This window comes from Typopeltis vanoorti, chromosome 24, assembly GCF_054136105.1.
Source record: "Typopeltis vanoorti isolate ZY-2024b chromosome 24, IOZ_Tvanoo_1.0, whole genome shotgun sequence".
Lineage (NCBI taxonomy): Eukaryota > Metazoa > Arthropoda > Arachnida > Uropygi > Thelyphonidae > Typopeltis > Typopeltis vanoorti.
Window position 1 is genome coordinate 65,892,621 of NC_143572.1, and position 25,832 is coordinate 65,918,452.

The 25,832-nt window shown below is 36.9% G+C and overlaps 1 protein-coding gene across 1 annotated transcript in view; it reads left to right on the plus strand.

The window, feature by feature from the left end:
- The window catches only part of Shark (SH2 ankyrin repeat kinase), a 266,529-nt gene that overhangs the window by 202,826 nt on the left and 37,871 nt on the right, over positions 1-25,832 (plus strand). Inside the window, exon 14 of the mRNA XM_090413998.1 lies at positions 10,647-10,793. Coding sequence (XP_090270124.1) covers positions 10,647-10,793 — 147 coding nt within the window. The remainder of the gene's footprint in view (positions 1-10,646; positions 10,794-25,832) is intronic.

Genomic DNA, 25,832 nt, shown 5'->3' on the forward strand with positions numbered 1-25,832 from the left:
TAATAAAAAAAATTGAGAAGTTATGAGTGAATGTACACAATCCAACCTGTATGGGTGAATATCATGTCTCATCATGTCTGATGAGAATATTCATTCTCATTAGTAATGGCCCTAAAACAGGGATCTGTTTTAGGGCCATTACTATTTAACTTGTATATTAATGATATTGGCGAAGATTTGGATGGAGATATTCAGTTGTTTGCAGATGATGCAAAGTTGGGACGAACCATAAAGAGTAGTGAAGATGTTGTGGCCTTGCAAGAAGACTTGAATAAATTGAGTGATTGGGCAAGCAAATGGGGATGTGAGTTCAATGTTGCAAAATGTAAGGTTTTAAAATTTGGAAAACAAAGATGGGATGCAGAATTTATGCTTGGTGAGAATATATTGTTGGAAGTAGAGGAAATAAGAGATCTGGGAGTGATAGTGGATAAGGATCTAAAATTTAGGGGTCACATCGCCAAAATTGTGAAGACAACACAAAGACTTCTGGGAATGATGAGGAGGACACTGACGTGTAGAAGTAGGGAGATTCTTGTTCCATTGTATAAGGCTTTGATTAGGCCACACATGGACTATTGTGCCCAGATTTGGTCAACTGGTTTTCAGAAGGATGAAGAGATGTTGGAAAGGGTCCAAAGGCGACTGACTAAGGTAGTTTCTGACCTCTGGAATGTCGAGTATGAGGAAAGATTGAAAAGATGTAATTTGCAGAGACTAGTGGAGAGAAGGAAGAGGGGAGATATGATAGAGACCTACAAGTTGGTAAGGGGTTGCTATAGGATCAATGGTGGAGAAGTTCTACAACGAATAGTGGGAGATCAGGGGAGAACCAGAGGAGAACATGAATAACTATTTTTTTAAAATCAATTACTACATCTCATCAGACACATTGTGTTGTTCCTTTTTATACCACTGCATGGCTCATTCTGTTTTTTAAATAATCCATTGTTAATATTCTATCTTCTACTTACTACCCTTCCTGCCATTGATGACATCCTGTAAATTTTAGGTTGAAATATATGTCTGTAATCCCCTCTTATGGTTTCGGAGATCACCAAGAATGCTTTGAAATGAGAAATTAAAATCATAAAGGTGATATAAAAATTGGAGAGGAGAATATTCTCAATCATCACCATCATCAAAACTTTGACATGTACCTTGCCAATGGGGTGTATAGAATACTATGATAGTTACTACATAAAAGTTTACATTATTACTAATCTCATATTAATTTTTCTCTAAATTAGTCAAGTCACTTGTCAGTATTCCAGTATATTGTCATATCTTATATTTCAGTCTTCTCAGTTACTTTGCACTGCATTAGTCAATCTAGATCTTGGTCTTTCTCCAAATCTTTTTTTTCTACCATTCTAGCATCAAACAATTTGCTAACTTTTCCTGTCCTGTTTAAGTAACTATACCACTTTAGATTAGCTGTGCTCGTGCTTTCTTGCTAACAGTGTCATGCTCCTTCCCAATATCTTTTTGAATATGATTCTGCCATTGATGCCATTAATCTTTCTCTCATAGCCATGATCTCCAGTGTTTGATCACCTGTTTTTTTTTTAACCCAACTCTCAGATCCAAAAATTAAAACTAGTTTAAACACTCTCTTGTATACAGCTTATTTAGTGTTTTTATTGATTTCATTTAATGCCTTGTTATTATTATTGTTCCGGCAACTCCAAGGAGTCGACAGACACATCGAGGGAGGCCCTAACATCATGTCAAGAACAACTATTCGACATTCACACAGTATCTATCATACCTTGCCTTGAATCCATTCATGGTCGCAGCACCCACAACAGACTCTGGAAGCCTATTCCACTCATTCACCACTCTCCAAGTAAAAAACCTAGCTCTAACACCCTTGTCAACCACGCTCTTGCCAGCTTCCATTCATGGCCCCTAGTCCTCACACCACCAGTCATATTTTCAAAAATATCTTCTGGATCAATCTTATAGAAACCCTTCAGTAATTTGAATATCTCAATCATATCACCCCTCCTTTGGCTATTGACCAATTTCTGCAACCCACAAATCTTCACCCTATTCTCATAAGGTTCATTCCACAGACCTGCTATCATCTTGATCACTCGTCTCTGGATCCTCTCCACTTGCTCCCATCACAAAGAAACCCCTGGTGCCCATAACTGGGCACAATAGTCCAGATGGGGTCTTATCAAGGCTCGATACAGAGGAACAACAACTTGTTTGTCTCTGCATGTTAAAGTATTTTTCAGAAGCCAAGTGATTTGGTGAGCTGTTTTAGTCACTTTTGCAATGTGCCCCCTAAATTTCAATTCCCTATCCACCAACACTCCCAAATCCCTGGCCTTATCAATCTCCTGGAGTACAGTTCCACCAATGTGATATATACTGCTGCTATTCTTTTCACCCCAAAGTGCATAACCTTACACTTTGCCAGATTAAATTGACATCCATTTTTCTTAGCCCAGTCCTCCAAACTATCCAAATCATCCTGTAAAATTTTGACATCCTGTGCACTCATAATTGCTCTACCCAACTTTGCATCATCAGCAAACAAGTGAACACTTCCTCTCAAATCCTTTCCTATATCATTGATGAACAAATTGAAAAGCAGTGGTCCAAGAACAGAGCCCTGTGGCACTACACTAGTCACAAGCCGTCTTTTAGACTCCACTCCTGAATAAACCACTCTCTGGTATCTCTCCTTCAACCACCCTCCTATCCATCTCACCAAACCTATATCCATCCCCATCTGCTCCAGTTTACTGATTAGGGTTCTATGTGGTATCCTATCAAAAGCCTTGGCAAGGTCCAGTAGTATTACTGTAAACCCATTACCCCTATCCAGTTCAGTCGTCACTGTGTTATAAAATGTGAGCAACTTACTGAGGCATGATCTACCCTTCACAAAACCATGCTGTCCCCCCATACAATATCCCATTTTCATCTATCCAATCCTGTACTCTTTTCTTGACTAATTTCTCTAAGACCTTGACAATGATTCCTGATATGCTAATCGGTCGGTAATTTGCAACAGCAGTCTTGGAACCACCTTTATGCAGTGGAACTATTTTCCCCTCTTTCCACCCCCTCGGGACTAACCCAGACCCGAGACTCAAATTAAACAAAATGGTCAAGGGTACTGACAATTCTTTAGCTGCTTCTCGTACAACACGAGCTGGTATACCATCCAATCCCACAGATGTATTGACATTGAGGTTATGCAATAGACTACTCACCTCCACTTCATTCACCACAATTCCCGTATGCTCTACTGGTACATTCGTTTCTGCAATGTCACCACCTGGATGATATATTCTTATAAAGTGCTCACTCAGTAACTCAACTATATCAACTGATTCAGTTACCTCCCTACCATCGGCATTCTTTAAAATCATTCTCCCATGTACATTTTTCCTTTTACTTGCTAAAGAACTGTTTAGGATTCTCTTTAGCTTGCATGGCCAATGTTCTTTCATAATCCTTTTTTGCTTTTCTTACCACACTCGTCACCCTTCTGGCCTGCGCTTTATACCGTTTGTGTGCCTGCCGGTCACCTTTCTCCTTAAATTCCCTCCATAGTTGTTTCTTTTTTTGCAGCTCAAGCTTAATGGTGTTATTCATCCATTTAACCCCTAGTTGATTTATTATTCTGAGTCTAGGTATACAGTCAGCCATTGCTTCATGCAAACACTTCTTAACTACCTCCCATGCACTATCGACTTCTAGTCCTTGCAGTTGTACATGCCATGGCACTGAACCAATCAAACTCCTAAGCTTGTCATACTTTCCAGCCCGATAATTCCACATGTACCCTGTCTTAATTGAAAATTCTACACCTTTAGACACCTCCCAAGTCATGACTGTATGATCACTCTCACTGATTGGTGGCAATATGGTCATATTTGTTACAGCTAAATCCTCAGATGTAATTACTAGGTCAAGCACTCTCTGACCCCTAGTATTTTCCATTACATGCTGTCGCAGATAGTTATCCCTTAATAACCGCATAAAATCCAATTCCTTCCTCCCGTGTGTCCTCTCCTCACTCAATCAATACGACCATAGTTGAAATCTCCCATAATAATCACCCACCTTCCACTCATTTCTTCTATTTCCTTGTGCATACTGTCACCACCATCTTTTCCATCACCTGGTCTATAGCAGCACCCAATTGTATATTTAGTTCTGCTAGCCACAATCTCACACCAAATGGCTTCAAATGTGCTCTTTTCTCTATCCTGCAATTCAACTTCTATTCTCCTTGGCTGCAGCTCATCAGCTATCATCAACAATACTCCTCCCCCCATTTTATTCTCCCTGTCATTCCTGAACACACTATACCCATCACATTCAATCCCACTAGCTATATCATCTACAGTCAGCCATGTTTCACTAATGCCAATAACTTGTGGTCTGGAAGTGCCAACCATGGCCAAAAACTCTTCCTTCATGTTCCTAATACTCCTAGCATTAGTGTACATGAATTTAAGACCCCCATTAGCCCCAACCCTACCTTGATGCCTTATATTAACTATCCCACTCTGATTTGTTGTCCTTATTTGCTCGGGCATATTATATTCTTTCTTACATTCAACTGCCTCCCTAAGGACTGTATATCTACTCCTCCCCCCCTTAATAAATCTAGTTTCCCTGAATTTGCACATCCACCACATTCAGCAACACTTTCTTCTCAAGTCTTCTTACACCGTAACCATTCAAATGCAAGCCATCCATCTTATATGGATCCTTTTGCACATCGAACTCACTCCACACGTCCACAAATTCCACACCACTCGTCATACATAGCCCACGCATAAAGTCATTCACAATTATGGCCCTCCTTTTAAACATTTCACTGTCATACTGTGGCAAAAGACTAATCATTCTAACTCTCTCATTCTTTTCTTTTGCTATCTCAAACAATTCATTCAGGTCTTCTATCATTTCCATTTTGTCTCCTTTCAAATCATTCGTACCTGCCACAACAATCATTTCTTTCACCCTTTCCTTTTGCTCTCTAATAGACAGTTACATCCTTAATGGTCGCACCAGGTTGGTACGATTTTGTCAAATCCCCTACTATCACACATCGTACTAACGAGTCTCCATACAGCACTCTATCCTTCATTTTGTTCATGTTCACACTCATACGTCTATTTTTCCTTTCATACTTTTTATTATTAGCTGGTTTCATTCGGTCGACTTTTGCTCATACGCTCTAGCTGCTGTTTTGCCCTTTGTATCGCACCATTCAACAACGCGATCTCACTCATTGCGTCTATCTCATCTTTTTTATTCTCAGTAAAACCATTAATACTATCATTCATACTTTCTACATTCACACTCTCACAATTCTCTGGTACAACCTCGCCGTTTCTTGTCATATCCCTATTTTCTTCATTCTGAAGTTTGACAAAAATATCACACTCACGATCCGAAATACTTTTCAATTTCTCATTCTCCCTACATTTTCTACACACATTCACTCCTTTATTATCATCTAACCACACTCCGACTGCACTCCACAAAGCGTACATTTCGCAGCTAGTACACTGAATCATCTCTTTTATACTACTGTTCTTTGATAAAGATGGTGAACCATCATTACTGGCCACCATTTTCCTACGTACTGGAGCCATACTTACTTGCAACATATTTTATCAAATTATAAATTATACACACCAAAAACACACAAAAGATGCGCTAAGAGACGCATGGCAAACAAAACTACCCAATATTAAATAAATTTATCAACGATAACTGAAAATAATACTTATCTTATCCGGAGCTTTCACGAACACTACACACTACGAATCCCTCTAGCGGCGACAGCCCCAATAAAATATGTTATGATAGCAGTTATTCAGTTTAATAAAGAGATCATGCTGCCTATCACTCAATACAGTTTAGTTTATAACATCATCTGCATAAAGTAAACAATAAGTTTGATATTTCCAATTTAAATATCATGTTTAACGCTAGTCTCGCATAATGTGATTCATATACATAATAAGAATAGAGATAGCGTGCATCCTTATTTTACACTTGTTACATGAAAGTATTCTCTTGTATATCCTCCTTAAATCCTAACTGCTTGACTTACACCTTAAATATAGACTATATGGTTTCTTTATTCCATTTATCTCATATGGTTGTAGCTTTTTGAGAAGTTTTTCTCTCAGAACCTTGTCATACGTCCTTTTCAGTTCTACATATCTTAAATACAGATCCTTGTTATATTCCTGTGATTTCTCACCTATTTGTCTTGAAATAAAAAGTTGATCCTTGCTACTCCTATTAGGCCTGAACTCAGCTTATTCTTCTCCATTTTTCACATCCTCAATATATACAGGCATTCACTTGTCATACAACTTGCCAGGTTTTAGACTACTGCCATATATCGAATCAGTGGTTTTTTTTTTTCCCTCACTTGTAGATGCCTGTAATGGTATGTTTTAATTAGTCACATATGCAAATGAAAAAGTGAATAATTTTCACAAATTAAAAGTTATTCATCAATCCACACCATTAAAAGTTTTCCATTTTTGCAATAAGATTGTCACATTTCCAGATAACCATAATATTACTACTATACCACTTTTCACTAAGAAATTGATCATTGTTTTTTAACAGCAGTAATGCAAAATAAGTTTAGCTTGCTGCCTATCTTAGTATTTAACGTAACAGGTTTACACATCTTTTTCTTTTCACTGGAAGCAATAGATCCTTACTTTGAATTTCATCTTCCTTGATTAACAAAAATAAAATAAAAGGATAGTTATAAGCAGTTTATACAGTAAACCCTTGCTGTGTGCGGATTTGCAGAACGCGATTTTGCACATATGCGTTATCTTAATTGCTTCCATTTAATTTGTCCAACGCTAAAATTTCATTCATACGCTGCAGAGCATCGGCCCACAACCCTGCTTAGCGCTACCCGTTAGCTGAGTGACCCAGTCCGAGTTACGATCATTTCACTCAATTTAGCAGAGCTGTAATCACGTATTTATCAGTGTTTATCCTCTTCTCCTTTTGCATTTGTATTTCTTTTAATTTCAAAAATTCAATATGACATCTAAGAGGAAGAATGAAGATGATAAATCAGCAAAAAGATGCAAAGTTTTGACATTATCTCAGAGAATTGGATGATCTTGTAACACCAGCCGATAGTGAAGAAGAAGATAAAGCACCTTTAACTTACAAGGAGTTAAACAAATTGTTAAAAAAGGCACAGGAACTGTCTGATTTTGCAGTGGAGATTGACCCAAATGAAGAAAGAAGAGGACACTTTATTAAAGGCATTGAAAAACTCTGTGCTCCTTACCATGAAACTTTTAAAGAGTTGCATCAGTCATTGTTCCAAGCAAAAATCACTAGCTTTTTTAAAAAAATAATTGTATCATCTACCTACTTATTAAGCAGTAATAAAAATCCTTTCAATTAACATTTGTTTCATTTTTCCCTTTAAATTACAACAATATTTAGGTTAGTTTAAATTATACATACATACTTTCTTAATTTGAACTATACCTAACACATTTTTTTCCATAGAAAGTTAACTTTGCGGAACGCAATTTTGCCATACGTGCAATGTATTAATGACGTAACCCCCACGTTCAGCAAGGGTTTACTGTAATTCACAGTGAAACACCATGACACAGTTGCAGTGAGCATTGACATCATTAACAAACAATTCACGAAACTGCACATCAATTGATTCACAGGAGCATCATGTTGCTAAAACCGTTATATGAGCAAATGCAGTATTGTATAATTGGACATGGGTTATAATTGAAAAGTGTCTTATGAACAAATCATAAGGTGAGATATTACTGTTTATATATATATATATATTCAAGATACCAAGTAATTTTATATAAACTTGGTTTTTAATCCTATTTCCCAAGTGAGCAAACAGACAAGTAAGTCAAGTTTGCGATTGCACGTAGTACAAGTCTGAGGCAACTCATGGTAGTGCAGCTCGTGGTAAGGGTGGATTAAGCTCTGATCACTTTCCTTAGTATTTTTCCCTTAATGTAAAGCATAGGCTAATATATTCATTATAATATTCGTTTTTGCCTTTCTTAAAAAATTAAACGTTAATCACTTTCTGTTTCAAAACCTCTGTATACCCTTGTATAATCATGAACAAGGATGAAAATATCACTATCAATGATAACCTAGTCATTAAGACTTTTTTTCCTCCCTTGTGTCTTCTCTTCATGGGAATCTGTGTACACCTCTTTAGGTTGAAACATAGTATTAGTGATGACTTGTCCATGTCTTGAGAATAAATTCAGCAGGTACTTACTGTTATTATTATTACCTTTGCCCTGCCCTTTTGTTCAAATTTTTTCAGAACAGTTAAGTTATCCCTAACGATTAACTGAACAATTAATCATAATTAAAATTATAAAAATCCTTCAGATTAGAGATGTTGAAAGTTTTTTCACTTGGTTATACTATAAATTAAAGATGCCAAGAAATTATATTCTTGGTTTCATCCCATTCATAAAACCTCAAACAAAGGTTCACTATAAAGTAATTTCACGACTGGGATACATATATATAGAGGCTAATGACGTACCATCAATTGCCTTAGTATTCCATAATGCAATGCACATATCCTTAAGGACACGTAGAATACTATGCATTATGGGAAGTGCCACTACCCAGATCAACCTTTATTGATGTCTCATCAGTGGGAGCCATGCACCCAAGTTTCTTCCATACTCTAACAGATACCTCTGCATTAGCATTTAACCAATTGTGTACACATAAGAGTGGGAGCCAGACCCTGAAGTGATTCCAAGGTTGAAGTAATGCAGAAGTCATATTTTTGTATACAAGTAGTCAAAAGGTGTCACACCTTATTACTAAAATACTCTGGACTTTTGCATTACTTCAACCTTGGTATCACTTCTGGGTCTGGCTCCTACTCATAAGACCTCAATAAAAGTTGAAGGTTTGGGTAATGGCCTTTCCTATATTACATTGTGAGATACCAAGGCAATTGATGTGAAATCATTAGCCACTATTAAGTTAAGGGGATAATAAATCCCTCATTATTTTAAAGCCGGATACGAAACTCAGAAATTGAAATCTGAGGGTTTCATGCCAAAGAACTATCGGTGAGTCCAAGCGTAAATCAACACCTTGGTAGTACAACACTAGGGCAACTCAGAGCAAAGGTGGAGCAAGATCCATCACTATCCTTAATATTTTCTCATAATGTAAAACGAACGCAGCTCCTAGGAGATGTATTACTGTTTTACATTATGAGGAGAGGTCACTACCCAGACCAGTTTCAACCTTTATTGAGATCCCATCAATGAGTAGGTAGACCAGGATAATACCGGTTCACTTAATACAAGGTTTAAGTGAACCGAACTTACATATACCCTTACTAAATGAATTGCCAGACCGGTGTACCCACATATTATTACTACGATAAAGAGCCAAGAGGCTATTTTGTTCCGGCGGCATAAATTAATGTAAAAAAATATTAATTTATGCCACCCAAAAAAAATTGCCTTTTGGCTCTTTATCATTAGCCACTATATACAAGTATCCCAGTCATTAAATTATTTCACGTGCAACTTTGTTTGCTTGCACTCGCATAAAGGTTGAAACCAAACAAAGATGCCAGAATATAATTTTTTGGCATCTTTAATTTATATAAAAAAACCTTCACAAAAATTGATTTGAATATTTTATATTATTGACTATTTTCAGTACATATGTGCATTATTTATAAAAAAATATAGGAACTGCTGTTAAAATAAAACTTAAAAAACAGATTTATCAGAATATTGGAATACAGTTCTAAAAAATAGAATTTTAAATTATTAATCTGTTCAATAATGGCTATATTTTTTTTTTTATCATGTCCTTAACTCTGATATTATTGACCCACTTTCATGATATATGTGTTGATCTCATCAATGAAAATATAAAAGTAGTATAAATTTATGAACAGTTTCCATCTCCTTACATTTCCATAACTCTTTTAATCATTATTCACACTAGCAAACTCTCCAGAACTGAAGGAGTAGTTGTGGTGGAAATGCTTATTATAGTAAATTCCTTTTAGAATGGCATTGGAACTGCATTCAGTTCTCATTATAAGCAGACTCAGAAGCGGGATGATTTGTTGTAATGAATTTTTGTTTGCTCATCATTGTATCTGTGCAGCTTTGGTCAGTACTTATAAGTTGTTTGATATAGCGAGGAAGTTTGCTGTCACCAAAGTCAATGTATGAGTATTTGGCCAAGACTTTCCATACTTTGTTATTGTAGATTAGTTCACTATAACAATGTAGTGAGGGGTGAATATTTCTGACATATACCTTTAAAACAAGGGCAGGTGCATGATGCTATGACAGTACAACACTTTTGGTATAGAATGTTTTTTTATTTAACTTGATCTAAAAATCAATATGACAGGTAGAAAGCATCTCCCAAAAATATTGTTATTTTAAATTAATCCTTTATTTGATGCTTTTAAACCTCAATAGGTTTTTGATTCTCTATAAATGACTGAATGAAATAAATACATGGTCAGGTTTTAAAGTATTCTCTTTATAATCTACTGCACAGATTTCCTAGTAGAAGAGAAAATATTTTATCATTATTAAAAATTTGTTTAGGTGAAAGTTGCCATTAAAACCTTGAGAGATGAACACATCCAGAGTGGTAAAGAAGGATTTATACAAGAGGTAGATGTGATGGTTGCACTTGACCATTCCTGTGTTGTCCAGTTATTAGGAGTGTGTCTTGGTCCACCCCTTATGATGGTATGGATATTGCCTATAATTTTAATGGTTTCAATAATGTTTAAATTAAAGGCTTAAATTAAAAATTAAGGGTTTAAATTAATCTAAATTTCAATTTTTTATTAGTGTACAGACATAGTAATAAGTATAAAAATGTTATTAATTTTCAACAAATTGTAATGAAAGCAGATACATTCACTCAACACTAAGTTTAAATCATTTTGAGTAGATTATCTTTTCTTCCTTGTATCTTGCATTGAGTTGCATTTTTAGAATGATTTGGCTGCATGTGAGGATGAGGGCTTTCATCTGCTGAGTTACTCCATTTGAAACAATTTTGTTCTGTGTTTTTATCTTATTCTCTTTGTATTATATATTAATAATTTTCTGTCACTGACTGCAAAACTGGCCTTTGTACACCTGGCATAATGAATATTATTCACTTCTCATTTCAAATGCCTTGCAGTATGCAAACAGACAATGCTTTAAAAATACTTCCATTTCCTAAACTCCAATCTCTCTCTCTCTCTCTTTGCCATTCTCCAAAGATAATCTAGTTGATATTATTATTATTATTATTTAGGCCTCCATGGAGTCAAAAGACTCATCGTGGGAGGTCCTTCCTAAGAACATAAAGTCTGTCAAGACTCATCAAGGGGAGATCCCCCCCTAAGAAACACAAAGTCTATCATACCACTCCTTAAACATCGACCGTTCTCGCTCTCACCACTCCATCAGGCAATGCATTCCACGGTTCAACCACCCTCCACGCAAAGAAACCACTCCTCACCCTCTTGCCCACAGTTTCCTTTCGTAACTTCCAGGGATGGCCTCTTGTCATCACTCCTTCCCGCTGTTCAACCAAGCGAAAGAACTCCCTGGTGTCAACCCTGTAACCACCTCTCAACAATTTAAAAGTCTCAATCATATCACCTCTCCTTCTTCTATCCACTAAACTCTGCAGTCCACATTCCCTCAGCCGATCCTCGTTACTATCCTTGTACAGTCCTGAAACCATCTTTGTATCCTTTCCACAGTTAATTTATCCCCTTCAAATCCTGGAGACCAAATCTGAGAACAATAGTCCAAGTGTGGTCTGATCAGAGACTTATACAACAGAATGATAACCCTCTTATCTCTGCAGGTCAGTGTCCTTCTCATAATTGCAGCAATCCTCTGTGTTACCTTCACCACCTTTGCAATATGTCCCCTAAACTTCAGGTTTCTATCAACCATCAACCCCAGATCTCTCGTCTCCTCTACTTCCTCCAGCATAACTCCTCCCATAGAGTATGCTGCATCCCATCGATGTTTCCCAAACCTCAAGACCTTACATTTTGCTGCATTAAACTGAAACCCCCATTCATTTGCCCATCTATCTAGCTTATTCAAATCCTCTTGCAGGGCTACCACATCTGCACTATTACTAATAATCCTTCCTAGCTTCGCATCATCTGCAAACAACTGAATATCCCCTTGCAATCCACTGGCAATGTCATTGATATAAAGGTTAAACAATATAGGTCCTAGTACTGAGCCCTGTGGGATCCCACTTGTAACCCTCTGCCTCCTTGAAACTGTTCCACCATACACAACTCTCTGATACCTATCAGACAGCCAATCCTGAATCCAGTTGACCAATCTGACATTCAGACTCATGTGCTGCAACTTAAATATCAGCTTATCATGTGGCACCCTGTCAAATGCCTTTGCTAAGTCTAAGAAAATTGCAGTATATGCCTTTCCCTCATCTAACGTTCTTGTAACTTTATTATAAAAGGCTAGCATATTGCTAAAACAAGAGCACCCTTTCACAAATCCATGTTGACTCTCACAGATAACATTACCCTCATCTGCCCAATGTTGTATACGGTCCCTCACTACTTTCTCCAAGATCTTAACAACTACTGATGACACACAGACTGGCCTATAATTAGACACTTCCAGTCTGTTACCACCCTTATGCAATGGCACTATCTTACCTTCCTTCCATTCCCTGGGCACCTTTGCCGAAGCCGGACTTTCATTGAAAAGCCAGGTTAAAGGCACTGTCAGTTCCCTGGCACATTCTCTCAAAACTCGTGGTGAAATACCATCCAGTCCCAAAGCTTTACTGACATCCAGAGTACTCAGTATCTGAAACACACTCTCCTCCTTAAAACTGACTCCTCTAGGATGAAATACTCCAATAAAGTGTTCATTGAACAATTCCACTATGTCCTCTGCATCAGTCACTCTATTCCCATTTTTATCCCACAATATCATTCTTCCACAGTCATTTCTCCTCCTACTGGCCACATTGCTAAAAAATTCCCTAGGATTTTCTTTGGATCTTAGGGCCAACCTCCTCTCATATTCCAGTTTCGCTTTCCGTACCACACTAGTCACTCTTCTGGCCTGTGTCTTATATTCCTCATGCATCTCTTCACCTGTCTCCTTATATCTCTTCCATAGCCTCTTTTTCGCATGCAATTCCTGTTTAATATTGTTTGTCATCCACTTTACTCCAAATTGCATCCTCTTCTTCACTCGTGGTATACAACTTACCATTGCTGCTAACAAATATTCTTTCACAATTTCCCACGCACTAATGATATCCCGGCCTTCCAATTCCTCCCTCCATGAAACTTCCCCAAGTTGGCATCTAAGACTATTATAATCACCGCTTTATAATTCCACATAAGTTCCCATCTCTTTGATACTCCTGCATGTCTATTCATTTTCCAAGTCAAAACCATATGGTCACTCTCTCCAACTGGTGGGAGAGATGTCATCTCAGTTATTATCAACTCTTCTGATGCTATAACCAAATCCAAAACTCTTGATCCTCTTGTTCCCTCTGTTACATGTTGCCTAAGACATTTGTCCCTCAAGAATTCTAGAAATTCCATTCCCCTATTGCTAAATGCATCTTCCTCTCTCCAATTTATAATACTGTGGTTAAAATCCCCCATAACAATCATTCTTCTTGCACTTGCCAAACTTAGCTGTCTAAACTTCTCCTGGTCCCCATCCTCTGTGCTCCTGGGCCTGTAGCAACACCCCACTAAATATCCTGTCTTGCCTACCTCTACCTCACACCATATGCTCTCAAAATCATTTGTCTCACTTCCTTCCAAAGCCTCCACTCTTAGAGGACATAGGTCATCACTTATCATAAGCAGCACCCCACCACCATGCTTTCCCCTCCTATCCTGACGAAAAATGCTATACCCAGCGACTTCTATTCCTGTTATTATATCCCCTTCTGTCAACCATGTCTCAGTGATCCCAATAATTTTTGGCCAGGTTGATGCTATCTGCACCACCAATTCCTCTCCCTTATTCCGGATACTCCTGGCATTAGTATAAAACATATAAATGCCATTGTTTCTATACCTAGCATTATCCCTTCTAGACTCCACTGGGCTCAGTGCTACCTGACATCGTCTCCCTTCTCCCAAGTATCCATTCCCACAAGAGGCCACCCCCTGCTATCATCCTCCCTGGGACACACTGACTCTTTCAGAACAGCAATCTTCAGATGCCTACGTCCTACCTCATTCAAATGTAAGCGGTCTCTCGCATACAATTTCTCTCTTTCCTCAAACGCACTCCAAGCATCCGCATATACCAGTCCTCTCTTGTCACACATTCTCGCTATTATGCCATTCAATATCACCGCTCTTCTGCTCAGTTCATCATTATCATACCTAGGCAACACACACTATTTTTCCTCTCTCTGTCTTCTTCTGTACAGCCTCAAGCAAAAATCTCGTATTTCTTGCTTCCCGATTTACATTACCACTCAAATCATTTGTTCCTACCATCACAATCATCTTATCCACCCTTTCACCTCTCAATTGCCATAGCCACCCTTTCTATTGTTCCTCCTGGCAAACACTCTTCACTCATCCTATCTTGAACACCACGGATCATTGAGTCTCCATACATTATACCTCTTACCATTCTCTCTCTCTCTCCTATTGTTTCCATTCTCTCCTCTTCTTTCATTCCCATAGGTCTCTCTCATTCCCTCTCTTCTACTGCTATTCTCTCTTCTAACATTCCCATATCTCTCTCTCCTACTGTTTCCATTCTCCCCTCTTCTAGCACTCACGTACATCTCTCTCATTCCCTCTCTCCTACTGTTTCCATTTTCTCCACTTCTAGCACTTCCATATCCCTCTCTCATTCCATCTCTCCTACTGTTTCCATCCTCTCGTCTTCTAGCATTCCCATATCTCCCTCTCATTCCATCTCTCCTACTGTTTCCATTCTCTCCTCTTCTAGCACTTTCATATCTGTCTCTCATTCCATCTCTCCTACTGTTTCCATCCTCTCCTCTGCTAGCATTCCCATACCTCTCTCTCAGTCCCTCTCTTCTACTGTTTCCATTCTCTCCTCTTCTAGCACCCACATACCTCTCACTCATTCCCTCTCTTCTATTTCCTTTCTCTCCTCTTCTAACACTCCCAAATTTCTCTCTCTCCCCCACTCTGATTCGGCTTGCATTTATCTCTTCCATTCTCCTAATCTTATCTTTCATACTTCTGCTCTCATTCACAAGACATTCCACTTCCTCTTTCAGCTCATCTATCTCCCTCTGCAGGTCAGTCACTCTTAATCTAAATTCACTCTCCCCAAACAAAACCATCTCCTAAACTTTCACAGTCACTCATGCCTTCCACACTATCAACTATTATTTTCTCATTCATACATATATTTTTTTCATTCTCTCCTATCACACTACTTGTCTTCCTACATTCATTCCCCATTCCTGGAGCAACAAGGTCGGATATTGATAATTCGACACTTATTTCCTCCCACTGCCTGCATTTTGCACACATATGCTCTCCGCTCTCTTTAACAAGCCACATATCTAATTCTCGAGACACATACATGCCGCAAGTACTGCATGCCACAAAGTCCCTTATGATATTTCTTATGATGGAGGACTTGGCGATATGCCACTTGCAACTGCAGCTGAATCCGCCATCATTCCTTACTGCTGAGTAGCGTAATCATTAATTATTCAATTAATAAATTCCGTTAAATATATAGAAAAAAAAGTGCAAACAATAACTACTAAATAAAATGAAATATAACTAAATACAGTTATGTAAACTTAGCTTTGTTTTGTCTTCCACCGTTATGCATTCGATTCCAACAGTAACCAAAATATATTATATCGCGACAGCAACTAACTTCCAAAAAAACACATGCGCTCTCCACTCTCTTTAACAAGTCACATATCTAATTCTTGAGACGGAGACGCATACATGCCATATTAGTTCCTTAAATTCAACATTGGCTTATTTCTCACACAAATAATAATATCCTCTATTTATTTTATTATTATTTTTTTTTAATGTTGCTCCCACCAATGGAAGGTTATTTGTATAACCCACATCCAATGCTTTCTGGTGTACTTCAACTCTTGCACAAAATAAAGACCCTTAATGTTGATGTTCAGTTGTGTTGGATTCCCAGCCACATTGCAATTAACAGAAATGACATTGTAGATGCAGCTGCTAGATCAGCTCATACTTTCTCGACCTACTGTTTGACAGTCCCTTATACTGACTACATAGGTTATAAAATCAAAGTTAATTTCACATTGGTAACACTCATGGCAGGAAACACTGACAAACAAATTACATGAGATTAAGCACCTGACATTAAGCACTGGCAGTGTAGTCAATGTAGGAACAAAAGAGAGGAAGTTGTTCTTGCTAGGCTCCGCATAGGTCACAGTAGTCTCACATTCTTATTTACTGAGGGCTGATAACCTGCCTTTGTATGGGAAATGCAACACCTCTCTTACCATGAGTCATATTTTGATGGAGTGCAAGTGCTTCACACAAAAGAGAAATTACAGTTTTACTTATCTAGCTGAGTCTCAACCAGATGTTATCAGATTCAGACAGATTGCACACATTTTAAATTTTTAAAAAAAAATAATTTATTCAAAGACATTTGATTATGGATTTGTATATATGCAGATACTGCATTATAAATACTCTGTACATATATTTTATACTATTCACTATTTTATCTTCCTCAAGGGCTCACTTTAGTGAGTACGGGCATGGCAAACCTGAGGTACTTGATGCTGGACCATGCCTTACTTCATGTAATATACATCTGTTATATTATCTGTAGACTGGTCCCTCCCTTTTTTTTTTCTTTTCTTCTTGCTACCTTCTTCCCAATGCTATTAGAGTATTCGAGGGCTAGGGGTGAATCTTTCCTATTTTGCTATTTCATCTTATGTGGAAAGGGTCTCTGCAACCGTACCACTTTCTTCTTGCAGTGACTTCACTCCAAAATGCTACTATGATTGTGCCTAATAATGCATCTCATGCTGCATCGGCTGTCGCGCAGAATAATCAGAGCCGCGTTCAGGGCTTAGGCAGAGGGTCCTGTTCGAGAAGTATATTACAGTCTCCATTATATCCAGTGATACCGTGAATGAGCAACACAGAATGTATAAGATTAATCTTAGAAAGGAATTTTACATAGGTACGTGGAATGTCCGGGGTTTACAGATGGGTACTCTTGAGATTGTCTGTAAAGAGATGGATAGGTATAAAATTAACATCTTGGGAATTACAGAGACCAGATGGAATGGAGAAGGTCACTTCAAAAGACAGGATGGTAAGCTAGTTATTTACTCAGGTGGTGACTCAAAACATCATGGGGTAGCTGTGATACTGAAGACAACTCAGGCAAGAAGCCTTCTTGGTTATAATCCCATTAATGATAGGATACTCTCCATTAGACTTAAGGCTCAGCCTACCAATGTATCAATTGTGGTACTTTATGCATCCCACACGGATAGGCCTGAAGAAGAGAGTGAAGAATTCTATGAAAACTTACAAACTGTTTTGGACTGCCTACCAAGGAGAGACATACTGTACATCTTAGGAGACTTAAATGCAAAAGTGAGAAAGAGTATGAGAGTCAGGCCGGAGTATGGCATGTTTGGTCTGGGTGAATGTAACACCCATGGTGAAAGACTGTTGGAATTTGCCCGTGCTAACAGATTAGTTATTACCAATACCTGCTTCCAGAAACATCCACGACGAACCTATACGTGGACATCCAACATTGATAGGTTAAGGCACCAGATTGATTACATCCTGGTTCTCCAGCAGTGGAAGACAAGCATCTCTGATGTGCATACTTGTCCTGGAGCAGATTGTGGTACAGACCATCAGCTGGTAAGAGCCAAAGTAAGACTAAGACTCCGAAAACTTCCAGGTCAGGCACATTCCACTAGATTGGATGTTATAGTAATTCCTAGTGGATTCACAGAAGAAACATCAACTCGGCTGGATGATTTTTTGGAGACCAATGAGGAAATCTCACCAGAAATGCTTTGGGAAGGAGTCAAGATGATAATACAGGATACAGCGAAGACGTATCTCAGCCCAATAAGAAAACCAAGAGACCCATGGATATCAGATTCAACATGGGAACTAATCAAAAGAAGGCGGTTGGAAAAACAAACAGACACAGGGACCGAAGAATACAAGCGATTACATAGAGAAATCAGAAGAGCCATCAAGCAGGATAAGGAAAAGTTCTATACTAATAAATATGAAGAAATAGAGTTCCAGATGAGAAGGCATAATTATAAAAGAATATTTTATTTAGTTCGTGACTTAAAGCACAAGTTCAAGCCTAAATTGAATGTCATCAAAGACCGGAATGGATCATTACTAACAGAAGAGTTAGAAATCAAAAACAGATGGAAAGAATACTGTGAGGAACTGTACCGCAGAGTGGATAAAGAAAATGTGGAGTCCTCCCACCAAGAAAATTTTGATTTGGAACCTCCTCCACTTAGGCATGAAGTTGAAAGAGCAGTTAAGCAGCTCAACAGCAATAAGGCCCCAGGTGCAGATGAAATCCCAACAGAGTTAATTAAGGCCACAGGGAATGGAGGGATGAGTGTTTCATAGATTGATTACAAGGATATGGGAGACAGGATCTTGGCCTAGAGACTGGAAGAAGTCAGTTTTCATACCACTACACAAGAAAGGTGATATGAAGGCATGCAAGAATTATAGAACTATTAGTTTGATATCTCATGCAAGAAAAATTTTATTAAAGATCATGTTAAATAGGATTGAGGCCAAAGTTGAGGCAGAGATGCCTGAGGAACAAGCAGGTTTTAGGAAAGGTAGGGGCACCAGAGATCTGATCCTTTGCCTTAGACAGATCATAGAAAAATATAAAGAATTCAGACTCCCTCTGGTAATGTGTTTCTTGGACTACTCTAAAGCTTTTGACTGTGTTGAGCATGTGAAACTATGGGAAGTAATGAAAAGAATGGGTTTTCCTCAACACACTATCAGGTTGATAGCCAACTTGTATAAGGAGCAAGAAGCCACAGTAAGAACAGGTGTTGGATTGACTGACTGGCTTCAAGTTGGAAAAAGAGTTAGACAAGGATGTTTACTTTCTCCTCACTTGTTTAGTATATATGCAGAGGACATCATGCGTGAAGCACTGGATGAGCTCAGGACAGGAATTGCAATAGGAGGTAGATTGATCAGTAATCTGAGGTACGCTAATGATACAGTACTCCTTTGTAATGACATGGAAGAACTAGGACTAATTCTTGACAAAGTTAACAAGATCAGTACTAACAGAGGACTTCGACTCAATTCTAGCAAGACAAAGATCATGGTTCTCAAAGGAAAAACAAGCAGAGAAGCTCTTGAGAAACAAATGTATCTTAATGGAGAAAGAATTGAGGAAGTCAGCAAGTTTGGCTACCTGGGATCCATTATTAATGTGAAGAATTGCTGTTCAGAAGATGTCAGAAAAAGGTTAGGAATGGCTAAAACAACAGTCAGAGACCTGTCTATAATCTGGAAGGATGGATCTATCTCCATGGGAACAAAGTTGAGGATTTTAGATGCAGTTGTTTTTCCAACAGCGACTTATGGATGCGAGACTTGGAACCTAAAGAAGTCAGATAAGAAACGGATATCTGCTTTTGAGATGTGGTGTTACAGAGGGCTGTTGAGGATATCATACACTGAAAGGCATACAAATGAATGGGTGTTAGAAAAGATTAGTAGAACTTTAAGGCTCCTTAAGGATATTGACAGAAGAAAGTTAAAATATTTTGGACACATAGAAAGGATGGAAGGAGGACTTCTCAGAACAGTAATAGAAGGTAAAGTTAATGGAAAAAGAGGCAGGGGTAGACCATCAATGAGATGGATGGATGGCGTGTGTGGAGTGACTGATCTTCAGAAAGTTGAGGCTGCCAGAAGGGCAAACAACAGGACTACATGGTGAGGCCTAGTGTGGAACAGCATCGAGCATCGGAGTGACCATACGGCATCTGTAGATGCCCAGTGAACACAGACAGACACTATTTTATCTCCTTATAACTGTTTATTGATCTTCCAACATCCTGTGTATTGCTGTAACCTGTGTCCTAGTGCAGGTATGACCTTTGCTTTCCTTGCACCATCAAATCCCAAAATAATCAGTCTCCTCAAATTTCTACATATCCACAGATGGTACCAATGTATTATGGGTTGATTGTATGGGACTACCATAAAAATAAATGTACATTTCAGTTTCAGATGAGACAGACTTAAATCTAGAAATTGATCTGCTATCAAAATAGTTTTTTATTTTTATTTTTTTATCCCTCTCACCCCTCCTCAAAAAAAAAAAATAAATAATAATAAATAAATAAATAACAGAGCAGATCTCTTTCTTGTCTTGGACTGAAGCACAACACTACACTTGTAGAGTGGTGTGCCATCCCTCCCCTTAATGACTCTTTGGAGGTGTCATGTAATAATAATTTCTTAATTTATAATAATTGCAGCACTGTTTTATTATTTACAAATTATAAATTATTTTATGCAATGGTCTTGGAAAGAAAATGAATAATTTAAATGAAAGAAGTGCAGCTATGATTGGTATCCAATAATTGGGGGGTGGGGTTACCTGCCTATTCAAATTGCAGATATTTCAGACTATAATTTATTTTTACAACTGTTCACAAGAGAATTGTAAATCACATATAACTTTTAGTGTAAAATGGTAGTATAATATAGCTACTTCAAAAATGCCACATAAAAAAGTTTTGTTTAAAAAAAAAAAAACAAGATAATTTTCTTACTATTTTTGTCAATTGAACATTGAAAATAATTATAAGCATGGCATTAATAAATGATATTGCTTTAGTTGCATGTCATGCAGAGTTGAAACAAATTAACACATAATTTTTCATAACTGTTTCGATTCATAATGCACAATTCTTGGAAACGAGGATATTGCAGATACCATTATACGTTATTATAAATTGTTGTGTTTTGATTTTCTGTAAATCAAACCACACTAGTGCAGAAACTGTAATGTTCTATGAGGTGATTTCTAACTAGTTATGAATAATAAATAAAAAAGACTTAATTTAGCAAATAGCAAACTTTTTTAATAAATGCTTTTGTGATTAATGTATAAAATAATTGTTTCACGGAAGTAATTATCTTCAACAAAGTTGTTTGACAAAAGAAAAATGTTAGTCTTATTTTGTACTAGCATTAAACAAACTACTGTATTCGCATATAATGTGGTCAACGTATAATGCGAACTAGAAATTTTGTTTGAAAACTAGTCCTAAAATGCCATGTCACGTATAATGTGATCCATTAATCTTGTTCCATAACATTATAAACAATACAATGCAAATTAACGAAAGAAATATTTATTTTAAAACAAAATGTCAAAATCCTTTAAATTCTTCTTCATCTTTTGAGTCATCAAACATTTCATTTATAAATTCGTCCATAGGGATTGCGTCATCAGTGTAGCATCTTGTTGAGTGTCATCCTCGCTTTCTGTCTTCCTTTTAAATTGAATTAGATATTTAAATAGAATTTAAAAAGAATTGTCTTCCTTTTAAACATCACTGTCGGCTTTAATTTGGTTCCATCTGCCATGCATGCTAGAACAACGGTAAAATGCTTTTTTTCATGTCCTGTTGTTTTTATGAGGGCACTCTTTTCACCAAATGAGTTTACTGTTCTATTCCCAGGCATATCAAAGTACATGGGCGTCTCATCCATATTGCTTATTTGGGAAAGTTCATATCACAGACACTTCGATAATTTTATGATAAATTTATGGAAGGATGCCACTTTTTCTTCAAGCTGCTTTGGTAACTTCTGCGCAATTTTTGTTCAGTGTCGTAATGTTAATGCTTTGTGTTCCATAAATCTGTTGCACCACCCAGGTGAAGCAAGAAAAGATGAAATACCTGGTGTGTCCTTGAATTTACCATTCTTGAGTTGTAGAGCTCGAAAACGAATTGCATTTCTTGTTACTATAATGCCATTTTGTTATTGCATCAAAATCCATTCATTTAGCTCTTCTTCGAGGTCTGGAAAGGATGCTACATCTCCACGACGGGCACGTTTTGGGGATTTTTTGTCTTTTTGCTTACACCGAAGTCTAATATTACTCTCTGCTACACCAAATTCCTTCATAGCAACACTGTTATTATGTTCTTCTGCAAACTGCACAACACGCAATTTAAATCCTGCTTCAAAAAATGAATGTTTACGTTTCTGTTGGCTCATTTTCAGGCTAGGTTTGTTTAACGAATAATATTTAAAATGAACTGTGGTTAAACCGATATACCTAACTGTGCTCTATCATTAGCACTACTTACATTACTGGCTTTATGCGCAGATACGCTGCGCGCTTGGTTGCCAAATGCGAGTGGGTCAAGTAGATTTGGTTGCATAGGCATTAGGTAGTATATATTTTGTACTAGTCTAATAAGAATTTATATTTTTTAGGGTCTGCATATAATGCGAATCCCTAACTTTAAGTAGTATTTTTTACCATAAATTTTTTGCATTATATGCGATAATATACGGTATATGATAAAAGGACTAGAAATATAAAAATATATTGTATATGTTTAATCTATATCTTTATTTAAAATTGCAGCTACAATGTAAGCATATACTGTAGGGAACTACATGTTTAATGCTGCTTAGTAGCACTGGCTCTGGGGTGTAACTCTGAAAACTAGTTCATCTTTTTATAGGTTCTCCTGGGTTTCAAGGATTATCACACCTCTTAATCTTAATGGAGATAATTGATGGCCAGTTGTTTGTGTGTGATGAGGGTGTATATTTTTTACTTTCTTTTGTGCATATAAAACAAAGTAAAAAATATACACATGGATCTGTTTGTAAGCTAGATATAAAATAAAAAGAAAACACTCAAAACTGAATTTCATATCTAGCTTGCACGCAGATGCATACACATCTTAACATCCATACCTAAATAACGCATTAAACCCATTGAGTCTTCACATGCCATATAACCAAAATAAAAATCTTTAATTTGCAAAACAGAACACAAATATATATACAACATCCAATCAACACTAATTTAATTATGCAAGTGGCAACATATTCTTCAAATCACAACCTTAAACAACATTAAAAACATTAATTGCACAGATTCTCTTCAATTTTCATAAGTCTACAGTTATCATCATATGGACAACACTTTTGGAATTTCAGTTTCTTGCTTCCTACAGAAGCTTTTATTCCTTCCTAAATTGACACAGGAGAAAGGCTAACATAAAAACTTCTTTCTATATGACAGCACCATAAATCAATCAAATTTTTCCTGAATCCTGAAATCATAGAACACTAAAGAAAACATATAAAGCTAACTTGGAAGACTTCGAGCAACGAGCTCTAGATTCAGCTGGTCTAAAGCCAAAAGTGTGGCTCAGATATGTTGACAATATATTTACTATCTGGTTCCATGGCTGCCAAACATTAAATACATTTCTAAGCAACCAACACAAACTATCCAGTTTACTATCGAGATTGAAAACAATAACTCTCTTCTTTTTTTAGACACACTTCTCAAATGCCTTCTCTCAGGCTGTCTGCCCCATCACAGTCTACCACAAACCTAACACACACATATACAGGCCAATACATACCCAAAGATTCACACCACCACCATCCAACACAAAATTTGGGATCATCGGCACCTTCAAACATAGAGCTCAATGTGCAGGCACTAAAGAAAGAATATGAAATCATTAGAACCTTTATAAAAAAAAAACATTTCACAAGATCCTCAACAATAATGCTATGAAAGGTAAAAAAAAAGATGACAAAAATGCCATAGCCATACCATACATTAGAGGAATATTGGGAAAAATAGATAGAACACTACAGAAATACAATATTAAGACAAGTTTCACAAAATTAAAAATTATACTCAGCTCAACCAAAGATCCCTTGTCCACCTGGAGGTTTACAAAATCCAGTGCACCTGCAAACTTACCCCACATAGGAGAAACAGTGCACAATTCCAACAAGAAAAGACGAACACAAACACCACATTAAATTCTTTCACTATGGTAAAACAGACCTATCAGATCATGCACTCCAAATATGTCACAGAATTAACTGGAAAGGCACCAAGTCCCTACACTGAAATAAAATTCAAAGAAGCTTGTGAGATGCTTATCATCCTAATCTCAACAAGAATGATGGATTAGGAATTCCCAAGAGTATAGAAGACATCTACAATTCATATAGGATCCAGAACATGATTGTAGGACCCAAACAAAGAAAACCTTAAGACAATAGGACTTGTAAAGATGCATTTGATGTAGTTCACTGTAATTTTGTATAAAAAGTATTTATTGATTTTTTAAATTTTATTTTTTTATTTTATTTATTACTTTTTTGTTTGTTTCACCAGAGGTCAGTCTAGTCTAGCATAAATGATTAACAAAGCAGTTAGATTTAGCTTACTTTTGTGTAGTGTCATGTAGCTTGTGTCTTGTTCATATATGTTTTCCTGATGATGACCTCAATATAGAGGTCATCATCAGGAAAACATGTCAAGTGTTATTTTCTTTATTATAAAGTAATTGCTGTAACACGTGTTTTTGTCTCCATAAATTCTACACAATGAATTCACCTTCTATATGAAAGTAACAGCAATCTGCATTGAATAAACCACTAAAAACCTTATCAACAGTTTTGCCACTTCAGAACAACTTTGGCTTCTATGTGAAAGCTTCTGAAAAAAATAACTGAAACATATCAACAGCATCAAATTGGCTTTAAGACTGGGAATCCTAAATAAAACAACATAAACGTTACTGGGCCCATCCCAATATGAGCTGGAAAACAGTAAATTTATATCTCAGCACTGCTCTCATTTTCAAGATATCCTCTTTCAGTCTTCCATTTCTAACTTTGTAATTTTGTTTAGTCTTTATATATTGTAGACACAGAAACTCCCATGATTTTTTTGTCTTAAATATATGAACACTGTGTGTTCCTTTCTTATTCTGAATAACTGGTAATATTTGATAACATTCTTTTGTACTTCTGTGCATGCTCAGAAGTACAATAACACAACTTCCAATCCAATTTACCATTGTGCACTACATTACTGTTTTTAGCACTGTGCTTGAAACAATGATAAAGTTCTTTTCATATTGCAGAAAAGTTTATTTCATTATAATTTTCATTATGAAATAAGCAGAATTTATAACAGTTCATTTCACAGTCTTCTATGCACTGAGGTAAGCTCAATTAATTACTTTATCTAATATAGTAGTGACTTTTACTTCTCTTATCATTGAAAACAGCGAATCATCTTGATATAAACAATGCTAACATTTCAACTTTTGACAGCTCATATGAAATTATAATTACCCTTTAATATCTAATTAAATAAATTTCTCATCATCATCAAATTCCTGATATGTACCCTCAGTGGGTGTACAGGATATGATAGTACTACATGAAAAACTTACACCATTGCTAACTTCCTATCTACAATTTTCCTCCAAATCAGTGTTACCTGTCAAGATTCTAACAACGTCAGATCTTATATTTCTATCTTCCAAGGTTTACTGTATCAATCCACCTATATCTTGGTCTTCCTCTGGGTCTTTTTCCTGCAAACCTGGCAGAGAACACCACTTGTTTTGCTAATCTTTCCTCTCCCATTCTGTTTAAGTGACCCTACTACTTCAGA